This window comes from Eublepharis macularius, chromosome 6 (genome assembly GCF_028583425.1).
Source record: "Eublepharis macularius isolate TG4126 chromosome 6, MPM_Emac_v1.0, whole genome shotgun sequence".
Classification (NCBI taxonomy): Eukaryota; Metazoa; Chordata; class Lepidosauria; order Squamata; family Eublepharidae; genus Eublepharis; species Eublepharis macularius.
In genome coordinates, this window is record NC_072795.1 from 124,769,793 (window position 1) to 124,794,249 (window position 24,457).

Sequence of the window (24,457 nt, forward strand, 5' to 3'; positions counted from 1 at the left end):
CCTTTTCCTATTAACAAGCAGTAATAAGCATGTTAAAGATTTATTTTTTCATACTGTCAAACAAAATTACAAGTCTGTACCCAGGGGTCATTTCACAGAAAAAGAGCTGGAGGGACTCATTAGCATAACTCATTAGCATAGCTCATTAGCATATGCCATGCCCTTTGCCATCACCAGAAGTGTGTCATTAGCATAACTGATTTGCGTGTGCCACACCCCCTGACATCACCTATCCTGGCTGTTTTGGACCCAATCCTGGCCATTCAGGGCCGAACTTGGGACCAAAATGGCAAAAAGGGGCTGAAAATGGCCAGAAAAGGGACCAAAATAGTCAGGATCGGGCCGCTGCTGAGTGGGAGAGTGATCCACCACCCGTCAGAGGCCTGATCCGTGCCGTTTCAGCCTCAATCCAGGCTGAAACAGGCCCCAAATGGCCAAGAGTCAGGTGGGTGGGGCCACCTGACATGTGACCTCTTTGGGGAACTGCGTTCCTATGCGTTCCCCCTCAAAATGAGCCCTGTCTGTACCTCTTGTACTTTTTCATTATCTTCGGCTTATGGGAACAAAATAAAAACATATTAATGTAACAGAAAATGTTTTCAGGTTAATGACCCCTTTTCAGTAACTGGGATTATGCTGTATATGACCTAGAACCCTGCAGCATCATTGTGCCAATCCAAGTTAGAAGAACAAAGGCCCAAAGGGTGAAGAATGTGCAAGGAAAAAAATGACTGGACTGAAGGTCCAATACCCAGAACAAATAAACGCCTTAGGCCCCAGCATAAGTCTACCCATATATATGGTATATATATGGAAGTAGAACATCTTAATTACTAATAAGCAAAGCTGATTTATGACTGTCTGAAAACAAGAGCTGGATAAATCCGCTTGGCTGACTGAGGCATTTTATGATAGCTTCTTACAATAGACGAATGTTGTCTCTTATCCAAGTCATTCTCTCCCACCGCGTTATGAAACAGAAAGCTTTCATTCTACTTAGGGACTTCTGATTCCCCTATGAAAACTACCCAGGTTTTCACAGTGCATTCATGGCATAACAACATGAGAGCCAGTGTGGTGTAGGAGCTAGATTGTTGGACTAGGATTTAGGAGATCCAGGTGCAAGCCCCTATTCTGCCATGGAAGCTTACTGGGTGACCTTGGGCCAGTCACACACTCTCAGCCTAACCTACCTCACAGAGTTGTTGTAAGGATAAAATAGAGGAAAGGAGAATGATGTACGTCCCTTTTGGTCCCCAGTGGGGAGAAAGGTAGAGTATAAATGAATTTTTTTTAATGAAATAAAATAAAAATAACGGGACTCAAACCAGCTTGCCTAGCACATTATCCTCTAGACCTGCCTTGTCACTCCTTCCCATAAACAATTTTTCTAGTATTTTGTGATGCACCTTATTATTAGATGCACCATGTTATATTTGATGCTCCCCCTCTCGGATTGTAACCACTTGTCACCGAAAGAAACTCAAATACACGTTTCCTCATCTCCAGTCTCGGATCAGGCATGATCTAGATTCCAAGCTGGACATTTGCTACAGCTGCTTAGTTGCTATTTGCACAAATGGAAATTTATGGCTCTTCAGTTTTCATTTTCAAGCACTTAAGAGACACTTTGGGAACTAATGAACCTTGAGTGAAGTTAGCATTCAAAGATAAGGCTTTTAATGGAGGAAACGGCTTAGACATGAAGTACCATTAGAGGCAACGTCAAAGTCAAAATTGATTCATGAACTGGACTTTCCTGAAAAGCTTTTCAAAACTTCAACTGGCATAAAGGGCAAGTAATTTAGGCATGGAAGAAAACCACAAATTCCCCCATCTAACAAAGAAAAAAGTCATCAATACTAACTTGACACAAATGCACTTGAACAAGTAATTTTCCATTGTAAACAGCACCAAGTGGTCCACCGCGTACAAGAGCACAACAGGGAGGGGCCGCAGCTCAGTGGCGGAGAATCTGCTTGGTGCACAGAAAGTCCTGTGTTCTATCTCCAGCATCTTTAGTTAAAAGATCTGACAGTACATGATGTGAAAGGGCTCGGTCTGAGACCCTGGAGAGCCACTGTCAGTCTAAATAGATAACACTATGGCCATCTTATCATGTACAAGAATTGGTTTACAAAGATATTTGGATGCTTTTTATGATTATTGTCAACTTAACTCTCTATCTATTAACTATTCCAAATCAAAAGTTGTTGTTTTTTCAAAAAGCTGGCGCCCTCAGAAATGGTCGATTGGTAACTTTCCAATTGAGCAAACAAAATTTTTTAAATATTTGGGCATTACTTTTAACTACAATCTTAGCTGGGTGTTACATCGCGAGAGGTCAATAAAGTTGGCTAAGTGCACAGCCTCCCAAATTAAACAATTTCATTTTTCTAGGGGTAACCAATGTGTCCCAGCAGCCATAAAAGTTTTTAAAGCAAACATTTTAGCTCAAATGCTCTATGGTATACCTATATGGATTTCAGCTTTTAACAGAAAGGTGGAGGATATCCAAGCAACACTCTTTAGGCAAATTTTGGGTGTCCCAAATTGTGTTTCCTATTTTGCTTTGTGTGCGGAATTGGGTCAATCTTTGATTGAGACAAGGGCTTGGATCACTACCTTTAAATTTTGGCTCAAAATTTATTTTAGAGCCGAGCCTCCTAGTCTTTTAACCTATTTGAAAAGGGATCAGTATTCCTGGGCGTGGTCAGTGGGAATACTGAGTAAACTTAAGTATATGGAACTAGTAGTGGAGGACCTATTTATGTCTGATAAGGCCTATATCCTGAATGGTGTTAAGCAGCGCCTACTAGACTGGGAGCAACAGAAGTTATTTCCAGCCTAACCTTTTGTTTGCTCCTCAGCTGCATTAGGATTGACTACATATGTTGGCAGAATTCCGCAGTACTTTTATGATCTTGAGACCCCAGGCTGTCATAGGGCCTTTATGTTGGCCAGACTAAATGCCTTTCCCTCCAATGTCCTTCAGGGGAGATACCAGTGGGTCCCCTTTTCAGAAAGACATTGTTTGTGTGGAGCCAATTGCCCAGATACCATCCAGCATATAATTTTGGGATGCCATTTATATGATAAGTTGCGGAGAATGCTGTTTGAGAGGTTGCCAAAACGTATTGAACACCAGGACAATCTATCTTTTTGTTGTTTTCTGTTAAAGGATAATGATACAGCGATTTCTAAAGTGGCTGCAGAGTTTTTAGTGGGTTCTGCTTAAGATTCATACAAGTTCTGTATAAATATATTGACTTCTGATCTTTTATGTAATTTTATAGTGACCTGTTTGCTGTCTTAGATCTTTGTATGCCATTAAAGGTATTTGAATTGAATTGAATTGAATTGATAACACTATGGATGGACCAATTCAGTATAAGGTAGCATCATGTGTTCAATAGTGCGGCAGCTCCTGCAAAACTATTTCTCTATGATGTGGTGCCATATTAACTCAGGGAGAAACAGATAATAAGCATTACCTTGAATACACAGCTACAATCCACATGGATAGCCTAACAGAGAGAGCGGTAATAAAGACTGTGATCATACAATCCAAGGTTCCACATGTCATTGTGGTAACATGGGGCCATATTCCAGGGGACATCTTACCAAGTAGCATATGAACAGTGCAAAAAGATCAGCATGGGAACTGGTGGTTTTAATGCACATTTTCTAGGGAAGTGGGCCAAAGAGATGGCATGTGAGATCATTTCCTCCCGGTTCTGACATCGTGTTACTGTGCATTTCCTCCACCTGACATTATGGGCTGCCCTGACAAGGACACATACACGAAGCCACTGCATTCCCCTGCCCTTGCATTTTATGTCCCGTGACCTAAGATACTAGCATTAATTCATGCAGTTGTGTAACCCACCATCCTCCCTGTATAGTGTTTCCAACACAGCTTATACCGTCTAACAAACTTACCCTGACGGTGCATTGGGACAACAAGATATTCAGCTGCAACTAATACTGTAAGAGATTTAAAAGGCTTTTGAACTTAACATCAAAATAATAGGTTTAAATGATTAAAAATGGATTGAGAAAGCAAGAAAGCCTAAAGCTTATTAATTACTGCGCTGAGGTAAATTTAGGGTGCTTTTTTAAAAACACAGACAGGCATGACTATGAAACGAGTGCAAAACAATGTTAAGCGTCATCTAAAAAGATAGGATAACCAAACAGAACCAAGTAACTGGAAATGCAAATAAGACACATGAAAGCATCTTCACCCAGGACAGTCTCCTGGGGGACGGGCCCCTTCAGGCTTGGGAGACACCACACTCCCTTAAAAAAAAAAAAAGCTTTGTGCACATATAGTAGCTGCCCTCAACATCAAAGTAATTTACGTCTTAGCAATCACATCACATTAATGCTTCTCTGACATTCTGTTCGTTTATTTCTGACCTGCATGAAAAATATCCGCGGATCAAAGCTGTAGCCGTCTCCTAGCCAAAATTGCCTGCAGGCAACCAGGGAAACTGCTAGCATCACCATCCCTTCTTCGGACAAGGGGAAATTATCTCTCCCCCTCCCCCTCCCAATGCATCACATTTCAAGAGTGCTTGTGGGTGCAAATTCCATAACCCAAGTCCACGCATAACCTTTTTGAGACTGATGGAAAAGAGAATTTTTGTGCTCAAGTGCCCCTCTGTTTATAGTTCACTTTCTAACACTTCCAGCGCTAGCAAACATGCCGGAATATCTACGAGTAGATTGTTTGACTGTGTGTCTCAAATGAAAAACTATGTAACTACATGAGGATCAAAAAGTCGGGCAGTATCAACATTTTCACTTTCAGTTCAGCCATAATGTATGTGTCCATACAAATGGGGAGGGGGGCATATATGTGACCATTTTATTGCATCCAAATTCTGCTGTACGAGCAGGCACCCTGGCTGAGCCTTCACTGATCCCCTGGTCTGTGATAAGCACGGGCCATGTGATCTGCATAACTGGCTGCCTACTTTGAGAGCTGGGTGGGGGTCTGGCCTTTTTACAGAGCCATGTCTGGCACTCCTGGTTGCAAGTTAAAGCATTTAATTGGGGGGTGGGTACAGAAACCTGCCACACAAGCAAATGCCCTAATCCAAACTCTGCGTGTTGTAGCCACACATGCATGTCATCAGAGCTTTGACATTTGATCATTTACAAAAGCACCCCCCGGTAGCCAAAGAAAGCCCCGAGTGTGCGCATGTTTTCTCTACACTGCAATAAGCGTTAAATATTGTCTGGACTTCACTGCACAGAGAAAGCAGATTAGCACTTTCCATGCATTAAGTACTTACATGCCTAGCATAGTGACTATGAGTACATGGGAAGAGAGAGAGAGGATGGCAAACTGCAGCCCTAGATTAAGCCCAGAATTACTACCACAAGGGAATCTGGAGAATGGAGAGAAGACAGCCAGATTTCCATAAAGTAATCCCAAACACACTGTGCCAAGAAGAGAAAAGTACCTCAGTTGTACCAGTTTGGGGAACCACCCTGAGCCCGTCTGATGGGGAGGGCGGTCTAAAAATGTAATTAAATAAATAAATCATCAGGGTTCACTTAGTTCTGAGATACAAGAGGGTCCATAAGGGCATTCCCGCCTCCATGAGTATGTTGTAGTATGTTGTAGTGGTATCAATAAAGAAAAATCTTAAAAGCAAAAATGTTTGCTTTTAAAAGCAAATGTTTGCTTTTAAGCTATCAGAAGCCAGACAGCTGAATATGGAAACTGTGCCCAGAGATGCTCAAATTCTCTAAAACCAAAAAAAGTTAAAAATAAAGCTTTCCATGTTGTCAATGTCTATCCATAAATTTCAACCGGTTTTGCACAGCATCCAGAGCCACAGTTATTTATACTGCACAGTTACACCCATGAGGCTATGTACATGCAATGTGACTTAACATTGCCTTAAAGTCATTTTCTTAACAACAGCATTAATGAGTTTCAGTTACATGCCACGTATGCCTGGAAAAGCTGGAAATTCTATTTATTATAGCAGGGCTTTTTTTCTGGGAAAGGAGGTGGTGGAACTCAGTGGGTTGCCCTCGGAGAAAATGGTCACATGGCTGGTGGCCCCGCCCCTGATCTCCAGACAGAGGGGAGTTTAGATCGCCCTCCACGCCGCAGAGCGGCGTGGAGGGCGATCTAAACTCCCCTCTGTCTGGAGATCAAGGGGCGGGTCCACCGGCCATGTAACCATTTTTAAGAGGTTCTGGAACTCCGTTCCACCACGTTCCCGCTGAAAAAAAGCCCTGATTATAGCCATCCTACAATTAACATCTACACCACAATACACATACAGAAAAGGCACAAGAGCCAGCAGCATTCCAGCTGCTATGAAACTTTCAGTTGCTTTGTGCTGTGAGTTGTTGCAGAGATGATTGAATTCAGACCTTTTAGACTGTTCCTGTTTAGTATATTGGGGTTAAATATTCATAAATCAAAGTTTCATAACAACCAACAGGAAATCCCTGCAACATGATTTTCATTCTGACTTCCCAAAGTCAAAAGGGAAAATTAGTCATAGCCCCTGCATCTGCTGCACCCTTGTCCTATTTACATAGTTTGCATCTAATATGACTTATTGGAGAAAATAAGTTAAGGGCTTCACTTGAAGTTAGACAATAAAATAAACTGCCTCTTCAAACATATGCACCTTTAAATGAAGCTATTTTCGTTCACCTTTTCCCCTTAAGAAAGTAAGCCTGCAAGCAGGAATCTTTGTATTTTTCAAACATGGTTTGCAACGTAACTTCTACAGTGCACTGAGATGCCGTAAGCATGCTGTGGCCAGACAGAAGCACCTTGATCTCCCTCCTGCCTAAGAGCAGGGTTAGAATAGGGATGCATGCAGGATCCCAAGCCTTCGGAAGAGCCAGGCAGGCAGACCTGGTGGCCAGATAAGCTGATGGGATGGGTCTACCTCAGGACTCTCAACAGGGGCTGAGGATGATTAACTGTAAGCAGCCACCATGGTGAATGAAGGAGTACTTTTAGAACTATGCCACAGCTGGTGGTGAGGGGAGACAGAGGATAGGATGGAGGCCAGAGGGCTGTTCCAGTTGTTGGCAGGGCTTCAAAGGCTGCAGTGAGGAGGAGCCAGGGGTGGACGTCGGAGGAAGAGAGCAGGGCCAGAGGGTGACATGGACCCTCAAACTCCCCACCCCCCGCCAAGCCTCCTGTATAACTTGATGTGGCAGGCACACGAGGCAGCCCCAACCACCCCTACAGTGGCCACACATGCCTTCATGATGCTGTTGGATAAACATAGAGATTGTTTCAATGGGTCCTTGTCCTGGATAGACAGGGAGCTTTGTCTACTGCTTGCTCATTATTAACCAGAGCTGAGTTCAGTTTGGGGCTAAACAATGGGAGTGGGCTGAGAGGGTTCTCCAGTGTCTGCCCAGTTGTCTTCCAGCAAAGACCTTCAGGTTCACAATCCTATCCCCCTATTGCTGCCAGAATATGAAATCTTTCAGGCTGCATGATGGCCAGGGAGATGGAAAAGCAGGCAATTATAAATTAGAAACATGGCAATTTTTTTAATGAGGAAGTGCCAGATGCAGTTACTAATACTACGCAGTCGTTTTTCTGCCAATTGTAACATTCATCTGTTATGGCACTATTTCCTCAATTATAGGTACTCTCATGTCATTTATCCAAAGGGTTTCTTGTCATTACTATTCAATTGTTTTTTCTTAGTCTCTGGTTTCAATAATAATCTTATCTAGAGCGTCCCCAAATAACCTGTCACCTTGGAATGGGCAGGCCGTAACTACAGACTTGGAGTGGGCGTCAGCTTGCCAGGCCTTTAGCCATAAGGATCTCCTAGCGGCTGCTGCAGATGCCATAGCCCTTGATGAAAAGATTAATCAATCTATGAATGAATTAGCTTTAAGGAGTCTGTTGGCTCCCTCCACTAGGCAACGGTTACTAGAATTTTTCTAGACCATATGATGGCTGCTCTAGATATTACCGAAGCGATGGCAGAGGCCTTGATGGCCACTGAAGTGGCTTCATAGGCTTTCCTTAGTGTAAAGTTATCTCAGACTGTGCCCTCACCATCTGCTGACAGCGGACTGGATATCTGCAAGGCGGCCTGAGGAGTGTCCACAAGTAGAACTTGAAAAAACTTAACAGTAAAGGATGGTAAAGCATACGGTTTCTTAATAAATGCTGGAAAATGTTTATTGGCCACAGGTTTTGTCCATTCCGCCTTTAATTGCTTTTCAACAAATTCAGGGAATGGGAAGACCCTCTCCACTATGTCAGATCTAGGGGGAAATTCTTTGTTTCCCTTGGGCCTGTTCTTCCGATAATGAGGAGCTTGTATCTTCTCCCGATGGGTTCTCTTTTAATTCCAAGGCTGCCTTGGTCTTGGATAGGAGATACTCATAGTCCTCTGATTTAAAAAAAAAACCCTTATGGACTGTTCTGAGATTTCTGTATCATCCTCTTCTTCATCTGAGAGGAACTCCCCCTCTTCCCTTTCTAGGGTTTCACTACTTTCATAGCTTACAGGTACCCATTGAGGGTTGTCCTTCTCTTTTTTTCTGGAACAGGTTTCTTTTCTAGCTGCCTTGGTGGGCCAGCTAGGTTTCTCTTTGTACGAGATCGCACTTTCAACATGCCCCTGCCTGGGAGAAGAAAGGCAGAAGGAAGAATCAGAGGAGGATTTATCTCCTCCCTCATAGTCTGTCTAATTACTTTTTGTAACTCCTGGGATACCACCATGGGCCACGAACCCATCACATTACTCATGAGTAGCCCTCCATCGTCAGCAATGGGCTCCAGGGTAGACCAGCTTGGGTGACCCACACAGGGTCTTGTGCCTCTTGGTTGGCTTATGAATGTAGGGGAAATCACTCCGCAGCCATCTCCCTGTTGGTTGGCAACGTCGCCATCATTGGCAAAGCCAGAAATGCTGTCGCATTTTCCTTAATCAGGGAAGAAGGACGCCTTTTCCTAACGCATTTGTGCTCCCGCCTTCTTCATGCTGGAGGTGGCAGGGGCTGCAATCTCCGCGCGTTCTGCGCCAAGGTCTCCGGAGTTTCAGCTGGGACCGGCGGTGAGGGGGGCTTCTAACTGTCCTTCGGAGAGGAAGCCGTCACTTCCTTCACGGTTTTCCATTCCAGTGCAACAGAGTGCGCTCTACAGGTCTGCTGATCTTGCAGGAAGTGACTGCTGCAGCCAAGGGAAAAAGAGAGGAGGGAGAGCTTCCCCTGCAATTCTCTTGAATAGGCAAATGATAGGGTGAGTTAGCTAGGATTTCAGAAGAGGAAAGAATGAAATCCTAGAGGCAAAGGAATGATTAAGAGTGAAAAGGAAAGAAGAAGAAAATAGGCAAAGCAGCGCCCAAATTGAGCTGCTGTTCCTGTTGAGGTTGGAAAAGAGTTGAAGATGAAGAGTGACTCCTGCTAGGGACAGGAAGTAGAAAGATTTGTTCCTGCCTCCCTCGTGGGAGGGTGGGAATCACCCATCAAGATGTTGTCTACTCAGAGGGAGAACTGACATGTAAAAGTTGAGACAGTGATCTAATGGCTTGTTCTCTAGACTAAGCAGTTGTAGCTGGATAAAGCTGCATACGACATTGCTTTTATTTATTAGTAACTGCAAATGCAATATATTGATGCAGCACCTGAAGCAGTGTGCCACAGTTTCAAAACCCATGGAACAAGAGAAGCCACCAAGTAGGCAGTACTATACTTGAATTTTTTTTCTCACAGTAATGCTGAACTGCAAATGATATAAGGTATCACGACACTACCTAAGTCCTGCCAATGGGAAAAGCCAACCAACAGAAGAATGTAGAGATGTATTGTCGAAGGCTTTCACGGCCGGAGAACGATGGTTGTTGTGGGTTTTCCGGGCTGTACTGCCGTGGTCTTGGCATTGTAGTTCCTGACGTTTCGCCAGCAGCTGTGGCTGGCATCTTCAGAGGTGTCGCACCAAAAGACAGAGATCTCTCAGTGTCACAGTGGTTGATGGTCGGGGACCCATAAATGCCCATTTGCTTCAAGCCCTCAGCAAAGGCTCAGTAATCTACACATACGACAAATGTGAGCCTAGTTTGCTCACGTTTTCCCAATTCAACTTTATTTGTATGAGTAGGATTAAATTTCTAAGCCCCTTGCTAACTTACTAAACATGGTAATATCTATTTAAGTATCTAAAAATGTGTGTGGTGCTGAAATACAGACAAGGCCAATCACCCCCTCATTCTCCAGCCCAGCAAATCCTTGTTGCTCCTTCCCCACAGGCAAGCAAAAGACCTAACAACGGGAATCTAATTCCATGTTATGGGTGGTGGGGCTGGATGCTGATCATGTGCTCAATTTGCATGAAATAACAAGCACAATGGTGCATGGTGTGTATTGATAACTGCTAATGTTTGCAAGGGACTGCTTATGTACATGTACATAATACATGTACAAGCAGGAATGAAGGAACTTCAGTATTGTACCACTTTGACATAAAGACATCAATTTATAGCTTGGCATATAGGATTGCATTATGTGGCACACTTAACGTAAGAACGTAACAGTGCAATCCTCAGAATACTTTCCTGGGAGTAAGCCCCATTGAATATAGGCCTGAATGAGTAGGACTGCTCTCCAAATACCTTAGTTTTTTTACAAGCAAAATTGCGATTATACCCATACCAGGGAGAGAGACATACTCACATGCTGCACCCCATCCCACCTTAGTATATGCATATGGGTGACCTTGGATCACAGCTTCTCAGAGCTCTCCCAGCCCCACCCACCTCACAGGGTGATTGTTGTGGGGATAATAGCAACATACTTTGTAAACCGCTCTGAGTGGATGTTAAGTTGTCCTGAAGGGCAGTATATAAATCAAACGTTGTTGTTGTTGCCATTTGACAGAGGGCAGGGTTGAGAATAGAAAACACAAAAGTATGGAAGTAAACAAAATGCAGCAAGTATATTATTTGGACAGAACCAATCTCTTACACTCACAATAGGACTAGCAGTATACTTGAATAATCCGGTTGAACTTTATAACACTGAACTATTCAACAGTTACTGTGGTTGTACACATTATAGCAATCTGTGGACAAAACCAGTCCTATTCAAAAATAAGCATATCCTATTTGACCAGTTAGGATCATGCATCTGAAGAAGAGAACTTGATTCTCGAAAGCTTATGCTACAATAAAAGTAGTTAGTCTTAAAGGTGCTACTGGACTCTTTTTGACCTTGAAACTATGCTGTCTAAAATATACATACACTTTATCTAATGCTATACAGATATGCTATTTCTTGCATAAAAATCTCTATAGTAATAATAATAACAACAACAACAATCGATTTATATACCACCCTTCAGGACAACTTAATGCCCACTCTGAGCGTTTTACAAAGTATGCTATTATTATTCCCACAACAAAACACCCTGTGAGGTGGGTGGGGCTGAAAGAGCTCTGAGAGAGCTGTGACTGACCAAAGGTCACCCAGCTGGCTTCAAGCAGAGGAGTGGGGAATCAAACCTGGCTCTCTAGATTAGAGTCCTGCTGCTCTTAACCACTACACCAAACTGGCTCTCATGGTTTGAGTAAGTAAAACCTCATCTTATAAAGCATTTCATTTGTTCCAAAGGTTTTTTCAGTGCTCCCCCACTGCAATTTTTTCATTGGAAAAACTGACACGCATCCCCAGCTTCAGTTTTAATGAGATGCAAGGATGCGTGCAGTTGGTATGTGTATCGCGGTCCCACTGTTGATGACTGTGTTGCTGCAGTGGATTCTTGTTTTTATTTGGATCTGGCTGCCGTAGCTGGCTCTTTTTCTTTTGCCTTGGAAGCAGGGGTCATTTCATAAAAAAAGAGCTGGAGGAACTCATTAGCATAACTCATTAGCATATGCCACTCCCTGACAGCACCAGGAATGGGTCATTAGCATAATTGATTTGCATATGCCACACCCCCTGACATCACCTATCCTGACTGTTTTAGACCCAATCCTGGCCATTCAGGGCCGAAATTGGGCCCAAAATGGCAAAAAGGGGCTGAAGATGGCCGAAAAGGTCCCCCAAATGGTCAGGATTGGGCTGCTGCTGAGCGGGAGAGTGATTCACCACCCGTCAGAGGCCCGATCCAGGCCATTTTGGCTGTAATCCAGGCTGAAACAGGCCCCAAATGACCGAGTCAGGTGGGCGGGGCCACCAGACATGTGACCTCTTTGGGGAACTGCCGGAACTGCGTTCCTGCACGTTCCCCCTCGAAACGAGCCCTGCTTGGAAGAATAAAACAGGACAACCCACACCTATGCCGCCTGACCTCCTTATTCTAACACCTCACTCCTTAGTTAGGAGGAGTAACAGTCTACTAAAGCTCTCTTTCACACTGGTAAGCTGATTGAAGTAAGCCAACTCTTATAAAAAGGCCACCTGCCATAAATTTTGTATGTACAAGCTGCAAGTCATTACAGAATGTGCCCATCAAATTTTTTTTGAAAGCATGACATTACAGATTTAGCAGAGTTCAGTAAGATTAACTTAGCCGTGTTATTTACCTTGAAGCTAAATGACTGCCATGCCAGCTCTTGCTTTTAATTCCCCACCCTTTCAAAAAAAAAAACACGAACAACTAGCTCTAGACTAGGAATAAACAAGGTAGCAAGAACATCAAATCCATCTCTCCTAGAAGAAAAAATGGGTTGGGGAAAATACAACCCCTCAAAATAACCAGTTCTGAAGCCTCTTATCTGATACTGCAGATTCAGCCAGATCCTGCCTATCTGCTCCCAAGACTGGGACTGAGAAGCAGCTGCTCCAAGAAGTTAAATTCCAACACTGAACAAACAAGGAACACAGGTTTTTCTGCTGTACAAACAGAAGGCAAGCACTTCACCACATGCAGAAGTGGTGGAGATGGAGCAAGAAGCCTGGCAGCACTCCTCAAACCGGCACAAGGTTACCCACCACCACACTCAGTACTCATGGGGGAGCCTGCAGAAACAGGCAGAATGATCTCTACTGTAGCTCTGCCCTCTTTGAGCGGAACCATTTCCTGAAGCATTCGATGACTTTATACGTAACTGACTTTTGGTTTCTCTTTGCAACTATCCAGGGCTTTTTTTCTGAAAAAGAGGTGGTGGAACTCAGTGGGTTGCCCGAGGAGAAAATGGTCACATGGCTGGTGGCCCCGCCCCCTGATCTCCAGACAGAGGGGAGTTTAGATTGCCCTCCGTGCTGCTCTGAGGGCAATCTAAACTCCCCTCTGTCTGGAGATCAGGGGGCGGGACCACCAGCCATGTGACCATTTTCAAGAGGTTCCGGAACTCCGTTCCACCATGTTCCAGCCGAAAAAAAGCCCTGCAACTATCCCAAAAGCAACAAACTAAACTCTACATTATAGCAAGAATTAATATGCTCCATTACCATTTAGGGTCTAAAAGGGCATTTAGACCTGCAGCTTCCTCTGTCATTTTTGCTGACAGTTGCTCCTAGTATCCAGTTATCCATTATCTACTGTTCTTGTTCAATGTTAAACTTCCAAGGAGATTGACAAGAAACTTTTAACCTTGTATTTTCTAAATTGGTCTAGATAGAAGCCTCATGTTGCTGCCCTCCCCCCGGTCACTGCCTTACCTATACTTCATTGCAGAAGCCCCCTCTCAACATTCAGAAGGCCAAATCCACAATTAAGGGAGGGGTTCTTTTGGCAAATTTGGACCAATGCATCCCATCACCAGGACCTCTCACTTGATCATATTAGCAGAATGCTAAACTATTTCATGGTTCTTATGCAAGATTCTCAAACACACACTTTTTTTCTGAACAGCGCATGGAATACACATCAAACACAATCATCCATATTCAGTTTGAGAATAAGAAAGAAAATACTGGTGCCTGCAGAGAGATTTTTTGAGGCCGTTTCCATGGTATTTAAGTAAAAACTCACAAGCCAACAGTAAAACAGCGTTAAAATAATGCCATGAAATAGCAGCACAATTTGTAACAACCCAAAGCAATAAAATAATGATAAAACCAGCACATATGAAGAGTACAAATAGAAAAAAAAACTAGGAAAATAATGCTGTTTTTCACCTGAAGGCTATCTTGGAACCTATCTCGAGCAGCATTCAACTCTGCCCTGAAAATAGTATTATTCACAGCAAGATCGATGCAGAAGATCTTAATGAATGGGCAGGTTTGTATGGGAGCAGTCAGTCCTTCAAATACCATGGTCTGAGACCATGTATTTTGCTCAAGAAGAAACAGAGTTTGTTTAGAAGTACATATGCATAATGGTTTCAGGGTAGTTCCAAAAGCATAATGGAGTCAGCAAGACTACTAACTTCCTAGCTGCAAGATTACAGGTTTTCTTCATATTTTCTAAACAGACCCTGTCACAAAGACTTCTAGGGCAATCCTAAGCAGAGTTACACCAGTCAAAGCCCATTGTTAATTCCCTCCGATGCCACTCTGACTAATACTATCCTTCTGCTTTCTGCACCTTCTTCCCACAGCTTCCAGCATCTCACATCTCCTGTCTCTCAGCCTCTCTGTACGAACAATTCTCCCTCAGAACCACTCTGATGACCAGGGCTCATTTCAAGGGGGAGCGCGCAGGAACGCAGTTACGGCAGTTCCCCAAAGAGGTCACATGTCAGGTGGCCCTGCCCACCTGACTCGGCCATTTTGGGCACGTTTCAGCCTGGACTGGGGCCGAAACGGCATGGATCGGGCCTCTGATGGGTGGTGGATCACTCTCCCACTCAGCAGCAGCCCAATCCTGACCATTTTGGACCCCTTGTCGGCCATTTTCAGCCCCTTTTTGCCATTTTGGGCCCAATTTTGGCCCTGAATAGCCAGGATTGGGTCCAAAACAGCCAGGATAGGTGATGTCGGGGGGGTGGCATATGCAAATCAATTATGCTAATGACACACTTCCGGTGATGGCAAGGGCGTGGCATATGCTAATGAGTTCCTCCAGCTCTTTTTCTCTACGAAATGACCCCTGCTGACGACTAAGCTACCATCCAGTTGTGATACACCCATCCAGACCTTCCTTTCTTCCTTCAGAGGCCTGCGTTTTAAACCCTATTTATTTATTTCCATTATTTATACCCCATTTTTCTCCTCAATGGGGATACAATGTGGCTTACATAATTCTCCTCTCCACCATCTTATCTCCACAATAAACCAGTATGGAAGACTAAGAGTGTGTGACTGGCCAAATGTCAGCCAGCAAGCTTCCATGGCAAATGGAAGAAATGAACTTGGGTTGCCCAGATCCTAGTATGACACTCTAAGCTCAACACCATGCTGGCTGTCTAGCAGAAATATATTCAAAACTCCACATTAATCAGCAGAAATAAAACACACAACAACACTTACATGGCAAAACATAAAGCGACCATTTAGATATTTACAATGATAAGAACCATCATGTTGAACTGTGCCCGGAATTAGACTGGCTGCCGGTGTAGCCCTTTCCGATCTGTCAACAAATTAAGAAATGGATGCCAAAAATTCCAAGATAACATGGACTGTAAGGAGTTGCCACAAACCCTTCATTTAACTTTGCAGATAAATTTGACATGGGAAAAATATTAAGACTTACTTGTCAAGGAAGTCCTTGTCCACTACTGCACAGATATCAAGGAGAGGATTTCCCATTCCAAAAAGCATATTTTCACTGCAAAATAAAATTGTCCAAATTATTAAGCTTCAGAAACTGCAGCAAATACATTGATAAGCAAAACGGCAATCAATTCTGAGAATACAAAAACACATTCTACAGTCTGATGACGATTGAGGAAGAAATGCATAACACATACAGCTGTGAGAGGGAGGGGGATAATATAGTGAACCTATGCAAGCCGCAAACGTACTGCAGCAGCATCTCAGACAGAGAAGGGAAGTATGAAGGCTGGGGAGGGGGCTGTAAATACTAGGGGAAATGCCAGTTATGTCCTATTAACTCCTGAGGAACCTCGCTCCAATTTTTCTAACTGAAAAATTGAAAATTGGGGGAGGGGACATTTATGAAACATATTCCCTTTTAAAAACAATGAAATACTTTTTAAAGTTTTCATAAACTCTTTTGTGAAATCACCCAATATTAGGCAATATGCAACTCTCAAACCTCACCTACTTTAGGATCCTCCAACTTGTTAAAGAAACTGGTTTATATTTGGAAATATACACCTTCGTGTCAAGAGACAAGCTAATATGTGAAAAACAGTGAAGAAACTTGTTTTATTCCATGCAAACCTTCTTGGGAATCAATGGAAATAAAAATAAAAGTTCAGAAACCTTTGAGAAACAGTTTCTAGCAAAGAAAAACTTTAGATGGTGGTATTTTCAGTGATATGATTTATAAAGGACACGGTATGGGTTTCAAGAAGCAAATTTTATTCTCCATTACTATGACATTTACTTCATGACAACAACATATTACAGACTGATATTACAATTAATATATAGATTTTCTGATGATCTTTAATATTTTGATATCTTAAGCTGGATGAATAATTTTTTCAGAAAGCTAGAAGCAGAGACAAAGTGTTGCTTGCGATGTGTACACCTCCCTGCCTCTGATAAACAGCATCTTGCTACTCCGCTGTTTAATTGACTGAACAAAACTAGGAGAAGGAGATGGCCTTCAAGTCATAGCTGACTTATAGAGACCTCAGTGGAGTTTTCATGGCAAGAGAACAGAGGTGGTTTTCCATTGCAACCCTGGTCCATTTCCTTTGCAACCCTGGTCTTCGTTGGAAGTCTCCCATTCAATTACTAACCAAGGCCAACTCAGCTTAGCTTCTGAGATCTGACAAGATCAGGCTCACCTGGGATACCCAGATCAGGGTGAATAAAACTAAGACTCTCATAAATATACTAATCACTACCAATTTATGTGGAAACTATCACTGCCATCCTAAACAGAGTCACACCCCCTAAGACCATTGAATGGGCTTAGAACTTCTATAACTCTATTTAGGATTGCACTGTGATACATAACACATCTGAACATCTCACAGCAAAGTAAGTTTAGACAATATATTTCGATTGCCCCCCCCCAAATTTACTATTTTGCCAAAAAAGAAAGAATACTGCCTGTTTTCCGCTGTCCCCTCCTGCACACAAGGACTTCAAAATTTCCAGAAATTCTCATAATCTAACAGGGATTCCAGGGATTCTCGTAATCTAACAGGGATTTCAGGGATTCTCGTAATCTAACCGGGAGTCCTGCTCCCCAGCATCTTTGGCTCTTTCCAAGCATCCCTTCTACTCAGGAATGAAGCGTTCTTCTCCCTCTTTCCCTTTATGTCATCTTTTCCCATCTGCTTCTCTTGCTCTCACTTCATGGTGCCCTGCCTCCAAGTAAACATTTCCTTAGATGTTGGAACTGTATTTTTAAATAACTGAGGAGTAGGGAAGTAATTGAGACTCAGAAGAACAGCAGTGAGTGAGCTAGAAAAAATCCTTAAAGATAAAGATGTCTCTCTGGGAACCGAGATCAAGATTATCCAAACTATGGCATTCCCCATTACTATGTATGGATGTGAAAGTTGGACAGTGAAGAAAGCTGGCAGGAAGAAAACGGATTCATTTGAAATGTGGTGCCGGAGGAGAGTTTTGTGGATACCATGGATTTATTTATTTTATTTTTTTATTTATATCATATTTGTATTCCGCCCTCCCCGCAAGCGGGCTCAGGGCGGATAACAACCTTAAAATCGTTTTAAAACGTTCCATATTAAAACATTAAAACATCATATAAAAATAGCAGCACTCTGTGCCTGGCAGCAGCAATACAACTATTAAGGAGCAATACAGCAGTACAACTAGATATAGCAGCACAGTAACAGCAGCTGAAAAACAAACAGTGGTGGGCAGCTTTCACAGGGAGGGGGGTAGATGTTGCACCCTCCGGCCAGCGGAGGCCCAACCTCAGCCATGAGCCTGGTGCAACAACTCTGTCTTACAGGCCCAGTGGAAAGATAGTAAATCTGCCGGGCCCTGGTCTCAGTAGACAGAGCGTTCCACCAGGTAGGAGCCAGGACTGAGAAAGCCCTAGCTCTAGTCAAGGCGTGTCTCCTTGGGGCCAGGGACTGATAACAATTGTTTTTCTCCTGATTGGAGGGTCGGAAGGTTAGGGTTTTGGATGGCCAAAAAGACAAATAAGTGGGTACTAGATCAAATCAAGCCTGAATTCTCCCTAGAAGCTAAAATGACAAGACTTAAGGCTATTGTACTTTGGTCACATCATGAGAAGTCAAGATTCTCTGGAAAAGCCAATAATGCTAGAAAAAGTGGAAGGCAGTAGGAAAAGAGGAAGATCTAAAACTAAATGGCTTGATTCAATACAAGAAGTCACGTCCTCCAGTTTGCAGGATCTGAGCAAGTCTGTTAATGATAGGAAATTCTGGAGGTCTTTCATTCCTAGGGTTGCTGTAAGCTGGAGGAGACTTGACGGCACATAACATACACAGGGAAGTAATGCTACTAGCTGCTGACGCTACACAAACATTTAATCAATGTTGTATTGATCATTTCCTGACTGGGCTTGCTGGCTTAGGGGTATGTTGAGTATTTGAAGCTTTAGTTGCTGTGGAAAAAATGCATTATATGCTTGAATAGCCTTATAAGTAAATAAAACTGTCATGCCAGATACAGAATTCTAACAAGCAGCAAGCACTTTTTAATGGTATCTTCTTGTCATGAGCTAACAATTTATAAGAAAAAGAGAAGGCTCACCATTTTCCACTGTTAAAGAGTTGTGGAAATTATACCTTCTTTCCTTTAAATATTTATATACTGTTATGTTTTGAACCAAGAAGATATAAAATTAGTAATTAACTGTGTAAAGGGGGAGAAATGTTGATTTCTCTTAAAAAGCAATTTAAGTATCAATCTAAACAATATTCAGGCAAAATTCATGGAAGCTCCGTCTTTTAGTTACTGGTCAAACTCCAACTCCTACAGTGCACCTATGAAAGTATGATTGTAAAATAACAGCCAAGGATACGACTTGCTTCCCAAAACATAATTTCCAGACCTAAACCCTTAAGTGAGCCCCACTGCAGCAAAAGTTGTTTCCATGTTATGTGTTTATGATCACTGCTTAATGTAAGCTGTTCCATAGCTTACTAAACAATAAGGAGGCAAAGCAAGCATTAATACTTTCCCGGGTTTTGCACAGTGGAACTTTAATACACTATTTGAATAACAGAAATGCCATCAGCAAAATATAAAATGCAATTATTTTTACACGAGGTAACCTTTCAGCGATTTCAGGGGGGCTAGCTTCATACAGGCTTGAAAGACATTAAAATCATCAATTCTATGTAGTTTGTAAATACCATGTCTGAATTCACTTGCAAGTGCTACAGTACTAGCTTTTCTTGCAATAAAGGCTTTTGGCAAGTGTGCCAAAACTCAGGTTTCATAATACATGCATGCTTCGATTAATACAAAATAAACAGGTCTAGTGTGATAAAGCAGAGAAAATCAGAACTGGACCAGAGAGACCAAGGTGCAAATTTCCACTCAGCGAGGAAGCTGATGGAGTATCTCTGGACCACAGTTACTCCCTGTCAATCTAATCAACCTAACAGGACCACAGAGAAGATAACTTGGGAGAAACCCCATTTAAGCTGCCCTAAGCACCCTGGAGAAATGGCAGGATGAAAACATAACAGAAAAGTCTGCTAAGCAGACAGTCCTAGGGAAATAGAACAATTCTGCTTCCGAATGCCTGAAATTGCAGCACAATAGTAAACAAGTCAGCAATATGAGGAATAGATCCAGAGGAGTTAGCCGTGTTAGTCTGGAGTAGCACAATCGAAACTAGTCCAGTAGCACCTTTAAGACTAACCAACTTTACTGTAGCATAAGCTTTCGAGAATCACAGTCAGATGCATCTGATGAAGAGAACTGTGATTCTCGAAAGCTTATGCTACAGTAAAGTTGGTTAGTCTTAAAGGTGCTACTGGATTCTTTTCGATTTAGCAAAAGAATGTTGCAAAAAAAATACAGCTGATTTTTTTTAAAAAAAACATTTATTATTGCTCTTTGGGAGTGGATTTACAATCCCAGCTCAAGTGCCTTGACCCGGAAGACCTGCACAAAAGATTAAAGGAGACGGCTGCGTAGCAATTCTGGCCAAGCATGTCCAGGCAACACTTATTTTCAGGTAAACAAGTTCAGAGTTGTAGCTCAAGTCTTACATTAAAATAAAAAAACACTGGAACTTTCAGGCAAGCACATCTAAGGTTGCAGTATAAAATCCTGATCCTGTGCATTATCGCTCAAAAGTGCTTCCTAAATTGAAAGTGGTGTTCAGAGAGCCAGGGAAGTGTGAGTACTGTTAGACTAGCAGTGAGGAAATCCAAGTTCAAATGCTTGTTTGGTCATGAAGCTCAACGGATGACCTTGGGCCAGTCCGTCCCCTATCTCTTGGCCTCACAAGATAACACAAGGGAGAGTGGAAACCACATACACGCCCCTGAGCTGCTTAGAAGACAAAGTTTTTTTTACAATACCCAATTTATTCCCTATTGTGCTGTTTTTACTCCAGTTGTCCTCATTATAACCCAACATGAGAGATAATTGCTATTCCCACTTTAAACACAGAAAGAGAACTGCTATCACATTTCACATGCTGGGAACAGAGGCAGCAATTTGCCCCACACTACTGAAGGCTGCTACAGAATGATTCCCCTACACAAATGAGTCTGTGGAGGCAAAATTTCTGTGCAAGAGCATAGTTATATGTATGCAACTTAGGGAGCTATGTCTGCAAAACTAGAGTTTTGCCTCACAAGGCACTGTTTGCATTTGACCGAAGGAGCTCAATCTTGTGAAATGAGCCAAATACAGTTTCTTGGCTTCCAGTTTCTCTACAGCAAGGACTACAGCCATTAAATCAATCAGAATGAAAGCTGTTCTATTCCTAGAGATATCGCAAGGCAGTCGAGTTGAGTCAGTGTAATGTAGTAATCTAACAGAATCGTAGTTCCACAGGGAAGCGTTGGTTTGTGCTGCTCAACTAGAGGCAGGGAGATACCTGATACAGTAGATCCTGGTGGTGGAAGGGAAAGATCAGAGAGCCATCCTTAAGAGATACTTATATAGTTTGTAACTTTAGATACCTCTTCAGGAAGTACACTATTAATCAGAATATATAGATACGGTCATCCACCACCTAACCAACTACTGGCTCATTCAAACCTACTGAATACAAAAAGTAACAATATTTTGAGGAAGTTTAGTCACAGGGTGATTTATCCATAGTGGAGAACACAATAACTGGTTACCTCTGCTATATTTATCCTGCTCACTAATCACTAAGAGTTCCCAAGTACTGCTTTACACAGTATGCTTTTAGACAGCAGTACACACACGACAAAAACATAACATTTGAGGCAGAAACATTTTTTTTTAAAAAAATGTATATTCATGGTAAAAAGGAAAAACAAGGCAAGCTTCCCCAGGTCATGACCTTACAAAAACAGCGCCTAGTTGATTTACCTAAAATGCTTATCACCTCTCTCCAGACTCCGCTCCCTCCCTCCCCTCACATAACCTCCTTTGACACATGCACAAGTAGAACCCAGTAATCTAACACAGCAAGACTTTATTAAGATTTCTTCAAGGTCTATTTCACCACCACCACTAGATTCAATAACGCAAACCTGCAAACTGTGTTTCACAAATGGGGGAGTCTGCAAGTTGTAGGTGAGATGAGCTCTAATTTAGATATATTCAAAAGGGAATTTGGCCTCACACAGGCAGGAAAATGAGATGGCAGCAAAGCCTTGAGGTGGTAGAACGGGCGGGGGGGGGGGAGGAACTAGCATAGGAGGAAGAAAGTTTGGTCCCTCTCTTTACTAGCTATGCTGGTTCTTTTTATAAGTAAAAAGGTTTTTTAAACATTGAGAAACATTCCAAAATCTAATCTTCTACTCGCAAGCTTATATGATGCAATCTGTACTACCACACTGAGCCTTTGCCAACAAAGTCTCTTACATGTGTGAATTAGGTCGTATGTGATGAGTAAAACCTCTGAAACCACAGAGAGCCACTGTCAGTCTGAGTAGACACTACGGACACTGATGGACCAGTGGTCTGATTCAACATAAGGCAGCTCCATGTGTTCATGTGTCGACCTCTGGTTTGATCAGCAGGGCTCTTCTTATGACATTACAGCAAGTTTGCCCTTTCAGAGGCTTTTAGAGGAGCGCTTGGACTGCCCAACGAGGCCCTTCTGCTTGAAAGTAAAGCCTGTTCACATACAATCTATGTATTTTTTTTTATACAATGTTAGGAGTTTCTCATGTCGCATTCAAAACATACACAGCTGAGCATGTGATTCAAACGCCATGTTTTTCCAGGTATTTGTTCCAACTTCCTTTTGTAAATGAACACGCATTGGCTGTTTCATACAAACAGATGTATGCACATACGTGCAAGATAAACATGAGTTCACTAGGACTTATCAAGTGGTTTACCAAACTGTGTTCTATTGAACTCTACTATCCCATGCCCGGTGATAAGAAAGTAAAACCCTGTATTGTAACTGAGAGATGCAGTTATATTTCATCAACCTGTCGTGAATGCCATTATGAAACATTTTAACACATTATTTTAAAGTATTCTTGTCCATTGCTGTCCATCTTTCACTGTGCTGAACAGTCTAAGGACAACTTTTAAAGAGATTCTTAGGCACATAAGACCGATGCAAACTGTGTGCGCGTCCCAGAAGCCCCTACAACGTACCAGAGTCTCTTCTCTCTATGGAAGAGGCTGGTAACCCAGAATACTGACAGTGGCATCCCAGGCCCTTCTGCCTGGCACCCATGGTTCAAGACCAAAGCTCCATTCAAGCATCAGCAGCACTGGGGTCAGCTGTGTGGCAGGAAGTAACAGGGCATAGCTTATGTGCGTGATTGCATCCCAGACTTTGCAGGCAAATGTGTTAAGTCTAAGTCAAATTCATTAGATGCTGTCAGTGTCACTGGGACTTGGCTTGCTGCAAGCCTGTCTTGCCAACTCTACCCCTTTTGGTTTACTGGTACACCAAGGACTTTCATGCAGGTAGATATTGTATTTTTTTCACATCCTAGCCAACTCTTCTTTATAGCATACTCTGCATGCACACAGCTTTATATCAAGAGCAAAAATCAACTGTCTCAGACATGAGGTGCTCACACAGCAGAGTTCAGCAACACCTTGCTGTATATCCTCCCACTGATGCAAGAGGATCTTTAGAGTAAAAACTGAACTAGTTCTCTGCAACTTTCAATCTTCCACATGTTACTGCCTAGAGAAGCCAGCCTTTCAAGACATTCAGGTAGCTTGCCCTGTATTTTTATTTTTCTCAGACAAGAACTGGCTATGGATGTGCTTTTCAGTGGTTTTTTATTAGAGACACCAAAGGAACTGACTGTTTTTGTGGTTGTAAATTAATCAACCCTGAAAAGGCTGGAAGAAGTGATGCCAAAGCACTTACTTTGAAGTACTGCACCAGTAACTTAATGGGACTTATTTCCAAGTAAACACACACAGCGGATTGGGGCATGAGTGTTAAAGGCTATCCTCTATGAGAGCTATGCCAATCTAAGCCTACTGAAACCAATTATGTTCAGACTTGGAGTCCTTCAGCAAAGGATTGCACTACAAATTCCGGGTTTGGGAGAGAACCAGTAAGAAAGGTCTTTAAAAAAATAACAGACAACCCGAATTTGGAACTGAGGCCTGAGTTCAAATCCTCACTTGGCCAGGAAGAAAGAGGAACAATAATCATTTCAAAGATTCCAATGCCCCAATCCGTGCAAGGGTTTTCTGAGACGGGGAAAAAGAGGAGGGAAAAGAAAGAAAGAGTAGAAAGACCTTGTCTTTGGCATTTGAATCATACAAATTGAAACATCTCTTCTGCAACACGAATGGGCAAAGGGAACGAAAGAGGAGCAGTGACCACACGGGGAAAGTAACCCAACCGAATGCAATCGGAGAGCACCGACACGCCACCCCTGCACCCCAGCACCCAACAGCCCCCTCCCCAGAAAAAGCAGCACCGAAGAGGCGCTGCAATGCGTTGAGGGACAGGGCTCAGCCTCGGCTCTGGAGCAGTGCCACAGCCATATTAATTTTTTTTTACCTCAGTTTGGGCATGGCGGCGGCGTGTCGGGAGATTCTCTGCGGCGGGGACCCGAGAGCCGAAAGCAGAGGAAGCGGCGCGCGAGAGGGAGAGACCGGCAGAGACTCTCGCGCTTGGCCCGCCTCGCTCCGCTCGCCCGACCGACTAAGCCGCCTGAGGCGACTCGGCCCCAGCGCCGCCGCCGCCGCCATGCCAGCCCCCGCCTCCCGCCGCCTCCATTGGCCAGAGCAGGGGAGCCGGTGGGCGGCGACGGGGAAAGGGAGCGGCCGCCTGGCTCGGGCTCAGGGCGCTTGGCGGGGCGGCCCGCGCTGGGGC

The 24,457-nt window shown here is 43.1% G+C and overlaps 1 protein-coding gene across 2 annotated transcripts in view; it reads right to left on the reverse strand.

The window, feature by feature from the left end:
- ADK (adenosine kinase) overlaps nucleotides 1-24,457 on the reverse strand; it is a 344,703-nt gene that overhangs the window by 299,521 nt on the left and 20,725 nt on the right. Inside the window, exons 1-2 of one of the 2 annotated variants that reach the window (XM_054983323.1) lie at nucleotides 24,143-24,339; nucleotides 15,599-15,673 (exon numbers count right to left, since the gene is read on the reverse strand). In XM_054983323.1, coding sequence (XP_054839298.1) covers nucleotides 15,599-15,673; nucleotides 24,143-24,333 — 266 coding nt within the window. In that variant the 5' untranslated portion in view covers nucleotides 24,334-24,339. Of the gene's footprint in view, nucleotides 1-15,598; nucleotides 15,674-24,142; nucleotides 24,340-24,457 lie in introns of those variants that run through there. The other variant, XM_054983324.1, reaches the window with a different exon arrangement.